At 50.6% G+C, this 5,056-nt stretch overlaps 2 protein-coding genes across 2 annotated transcripts in view; one reads left to right on the top strand and one right to left on the bottom strand.

Moving 5' to 3' along the window:
- Window positions 1-5,056, bottom strand: part of LOC113214515 (acetylcholine receptor subunit alpha-like 1) — a gene marked incomplete at its 3' end in the record, with an annotated part of 208,277 nt that overhangs the window by 170,222 nt on the left and 32,999 nt on the right.
- The window catches only part of LOC113212516 (acetylcholine receptor subunit alpha-L1), a 34,448-nt gene continuing 29,420 nt past the window's right edge, over window positions 29-5,056 (top strand). Inside the window, exons 1-2 of the mRNA XM_026431244.2 lie at window positions 29-728; window positions 2,941-2,985. Of these exons, the coding sequence (XP_026287029.1) occupies window positions 516-728; window positions 2,941-2,985 (258 nt within the window). The 5' untranslated portion in view covers window positions 29-515. The remainder of the gene's footprint in view (window positions 729-2,940; window positions 2,986-5,056) is intronic.

The raw sequence follows: 5,056 nt of genomic DNA, 5'->3' as shown, positions 1-5,056 counted from the left end.
GTGGGGCCGGGCGCGGCGGGGTGGGGCGGCACGGGGCAGCTCCTCCCAGCACCCGGCCAGACGCAGGCGCAGCCAGTGCCCCAGCTCGTCCGCGCGCCTCGCGCCACCCTAACCTCTTCTCCGGGGCCCTCCGAGGACCGCGGTGAACGTGTTCGTGGAGGTGACTGGCACGGCCTTTGAGGCCACCGCCAGCGATCGACAGCTTCCAGCACGACGGCCTTGGAGGTGAGGATGGCGACCAACCTCTCATCGCCCAGCAGCAGCTGCGCTGACTCCCCGAGCGGCCGCGGCGCGGCGCCACCGTCGCCCCTAACCTTCTTCTTCCTGCTCTTCTTTTCACCCGCCGTGTTTTGCTGAGACAAAAGTGTTTGTGTTTTCGATTCGCGTTTGGTCTCGGACGACCTGACCTCGCCGAGGTGCCTCCTGGTGAGCATGTCGGACACGGCGGCCAGCGCGCCACGGCACATCGTGGCTATTTAGCTTGATAGCTAGTGCCGTTCCTGGTGAAAGTCACCATGATCGCGAAGAAGGGCGACATGGTCAAGAGGCTGGTGCTCGTCGCGGTGGCCGCGATGTGCTGGGCACAGCCCGCGGACGCCAACCCGGACGCCAAACGGCTCTACGACGACCTGCTCAGCACATACAATCGCCTGATCCGCCCCGTGTCCAACAACACCCACACCGTGCTCGTCAAGCTCGGACTGCGCCTGTCGCAGCTCATCGAGTTGGTGAGTAGCCTTCGCCAGTGTCATTGTGATCAATCACGAGGTCCTTGGCAACCCGTCTAGGCGGCCCCGATACACCCCACTTGACGGGCCCCTTGCGAGCTTACAAACAATGGGAGGGCGCAACCTAACCTCAAATTACATGGAGGGACTCGGAAGGGGAGGAGGCGCCTTGGTGACTCGCCCCCCCCCCCCTCTTTTCCACGCCCCGGACGCCGCGACGGATCTCCGATTTAGTACGCACTTTTCAAATTACTCGTCAAGTGTCGTAACGTGTCCACGTTTCAACGGGGAGCCCGCAGGCACAGGACAGAAGTGTTTCTGCATGACGTACTAGTGACGTACCTACCCCCATCGCATAAAATTGCTTAATTATTTTAAATGGTTTGTTCATCACGCTAAACAAGGGCGACTCGAATGCAAAACACAAATCGCATATTTAGAGCATGCGCTCGCGCGCGGACAAATATAAAAGTTTGCTAAGTACCTTGCATTGAAGAGGTCTGACCAGTTAGTGCGAACTACTCCCCCCCCCTTTTTTTGTAGAGCTTTGAAACACCTGTTTCACCTTTTGTCCTTCTTCTCCCCGCTACTTCCATATTCATTGCAGAACTCGCTCCAAAGTACTCGTCTCTCTTTAAACTGTTCGCCTTAATTATGTCCTCGGGACGCCCTGGGGCGCCTTTCTCTAACTTGAATGGAACCGCTTCTCAAGTCAGGAGGGCGCGGGTGGGACAAGGGACGGGGGCAGAGGGGGGCGAGGCAAGAGCACTGGGCGCCACCCGCTCACTGTTTCTTTTTTGCCCCCAGTGCAAAAGGCCTCGAGCAAAGCTCGCCCCACTCCAAGCGGGGCACTTCGGTCATTGTAGGTAGACGCCCGAGTTCAGAAAAGAGAGAAATAACACACAATCCGCCCAGCGGCCGGGTCCACGGTGTCTGAATCCATTACGGGCACGCCGCCGCCCCGAAACCTGCCACCGCCATGAAGCAAACGCTTCGATAACTTTACGAACGAATCCAATTTATATCAGGCGAAAGCTTTCCTGCCGCGCGAGTTGTGCGGCGGGGGCGGGGCGGGGCGAGGCCATGCCCGCCCGTTCCGGACGGCACGCCTCAAGTTCGCCATTTGACTTGCTAATGGGGCCACTTCATACTTTCCAATGCATAACAACAAACCGGTAGAGTTAAATAGTTTTGGTCGGCGAAGCTCGCGGGCCACGCGTCGTCCTTGCGGGCTCGGCTGGCGCCCCTTTGAAACACTAGCCGCACGACGCCCCTACCGCCCCCGCCGCGAGCATGACGCCGGGCGCCCGGTCGGGGTTTGAGCGTCTCCTGTTACCGGCGCCGTCTCTGCATATGTGAACCGCTTGCCCAGGAGCCGTGTTGGGGGTGGCCCCGCTTGCCCGCCCCCTCTCCGCATAGCCTCCTCGAATTTCGTCCAACACCATGTCCGTCCGACTTGACACGACCCCGGCCGATACCGCGCCGAGCGTCTTCACCCCCCTTTCCCCACCGCCCCCGTTTTCCATATCGCTCACCCAATTGTCCCCGACCAATTTGATTACCCCGGCCGACCCAGCCCCACTCGCCATCCTCTCCAGCTGCCGCTGGAGTGGCCTGGTTCGGCCCCAATTCCCTGCGCTCTAGGATCCAGTTACTCCTGGAGAAGCCAGCAATTATCGGCGCGAGGTGCAATTTTGGGTGGTGGCTGGAACATCACCGCCACATTACAGCAAATTGGATCGCGCCAGGGCCAGGCTGAGGAGGGCTCTGGGTTCTGTCGGGACCGGAAGCGGATTTAATGAACGGAACAGAATAGCGATACACAGTTAATGCGAAGCTCTTTTGTTGTTTTGTTTCTTCTGTCTGTGTGTGTCTGTCTCTCTCTTTCGAAAACCAATTTGCGCCAAATAGGGGCGCGTCGCGAGGGTCGTACACGAAAGACCAACCGTACGCGGGACAAAACTGTGGGCCTGATTCAGCGCTGATGTACTGTCGTAAAACAGTCGTATGGCCTACCACTTATTTTGGATGTAAATATCATACAGACATATTTGTTGTAAACTGTTCATTAAAATGTTCTAATTGCTCCAAAAGGTGCAAAACTATTTAGCGTCGTTGGATCATGAACGATGACACAACTGTCTTTGACAGAGTTTGTAGTTTCTCACGAATACTTGAACTAAAGAAATGTGGATTTCATTTTCTGTTGCAGAACCTGAAAGACCAGATCCTCACAACCAACGTCTGGCTCGAGCACGTAAGTAGCGTACGATATAGGTACAGTAACATTTAGGTGTGCTTTGCTGAAAAAGGCGAACATTTCCGTTATGCTGTAAAAAAAGAGTGTTTCTACGTGTACGATATAGTATTTTGTAATTTACCAATTACAAAACGAGTCGTCAAAACAACCTCCCACTCTTGCATGTTGTTTAATTCCAAGTCGATACGCAGGGCTTGAAAATTTTACAATTTTAAATTGTAATTGTACGACATTTTCCTTTGAAATTTTCCTTGTACCCGGTATGAAAATTTTCCACAGTGTACATTGTGCGGCGTGCAACTGTTATGCACACGGTTTGCCTATCGCCTTAATCCCCAGAGCATTTTAGTCCCAAGGAGTTTCATGAGTGACACTCTGGAATCTCGAATGTGATACAGTCCAACAGTTGTAAATTACGATGAGTTTCACAGTTAAAACTGTAGTACCATACCTGTATCACAATTCCAAATGTAGTGCACACATGTATCACGCTCAAAAGTGCAGTGTGCACTTTAAATCTTTTACGAAAAATTTGTTCATATATTGAAAAGAATTCTGTGCAACCGTAATATACAGGAAATTTCCTTGTATTGCAAGAAATTTCTTTGTATTACACAAAAGTTTTCTGTGTATTAGAATGATTTTACTTTGTATTACAAAGAAAATTTGGCTTTGTATTACGGTTGCACAAAATTCTTTGTAATATACAAGAATTTTCTTTGTAAGAATATAAGAGTGTGGAACTACAGTTGGAAGTTTGATACTAATGTTGTAACTACATGTGTGGTACTACAGTTATAATTGTGATTCATGTGTGGTACTACAGTTTTAACTGTGATACGCATGGTATTGCACTGATAACAGTTGGACTGTAACACACTTGAGTTGCTAGAGCACCCGCAGTTTTCAATATGAAACCTAGTAATTGAGCGCGTGTTCTAAAAAGGCGTGTAAGTTAAATAATAGCAAAGATTTATTTCCACCACGCTTTCGTTTTTGGTGTTTGAAAGAGAATATCAGGTGTGCGCATATATGGCATGAGTTTACATATCGCCGTAAAATTAATGCATGGGACAGTTACAATTATCTATCTAGATACTATTTACTTCGCCTATTTAACAAAGTCGTTGAGTGTTTTTCTCGTTCACTCCAGCGGCAAAAAAAAAGGCTAGACGTCCAGAACGCGCAAAGGTTTAATTAAAATTTTCGGAGAAGACAGATTTAACGAGGGAAAAAATGACGGCGTCATTCAAGAGAAAGCAGAGCGCAACGCTGAACACAATCCACTTCATACGAGTCGGCAAACAGACAGAACGGAGTTGGAGTGTTGGGAGAAGAAAAAGGAAAGCAAGCAGGATACATATTTTCCTATCTGCGCCCCCAGTCTGCCGGCAAACACTCCAATAGTCCGTAAATAAAGAACTTTTCTTCTTTTGCCACAACGGCTGTACCTGCTATTGTCAAGGGCCCGCGCATAAATAATTTAGACTCGAGCACAGGCTGGTTTCCTCATCGCGTTTAAAACGTCCCCAACATTTCTCTTCAAAAGACAATTTTTTTTTACCGCACTCCTTTTAAAAAAAATATTTTCATCAGCTCTCGCATTTCATATGCGGCCACACCCACACCTACCTGTTCATCCAACAACACCAACACCCGACACGAACATCCTTGGTTTGCAAAAATGTAATTTGAATTGGAGATGCAAGGCAATTAGTGGAGCCTTGTCCCACCTGTCAAAATACATAGCAACCGGTACACTCCTCCCGACAGCTGTGACTTATTAAACAAAATATGAATATTTCATCGCAACGCCCGCCCACGCTCACCGATAACGAATCTCCTTTTGTAATCAGCGACGAAAACAAAAAGTCGCACCTGTTTTGTACGACAGCGACTAGATTTACAAAACCGCGCGGGTTACATCAACCAGGGAGGAGGACTAGGCGAGGTACGCGACTACGGGTCGAGGGGAGCAAGTGTCTTCAGGGGAGAAGAGGGGACGGGGCAGGACAGGGATGAAGGGGAGGGGACAGGTGGGTGGAGGGCCACAGGGAGGGGGAGGGGG

The sequence above is a fragment of the Frankliniella occidentalis genome, unplaced genomic scaffold (assembly GCF_000697945.3).
Source record: "Frankliniella occidentalis isolate FOCC.00 unplaced genomic scaffold, Focc_3.1 Scaffold145, whole genome shotgun sequence".
Classification (NCBI taxonomy): Eukaryota; Metazoa; Arthropoda; class Insecta; order Thysanoptera; family Thripidae; genus Frankliniella; species Frankliniella occidentalis.
This window is presented reverse-complemented; position numbering and strand designations above follow the sequence as displayed.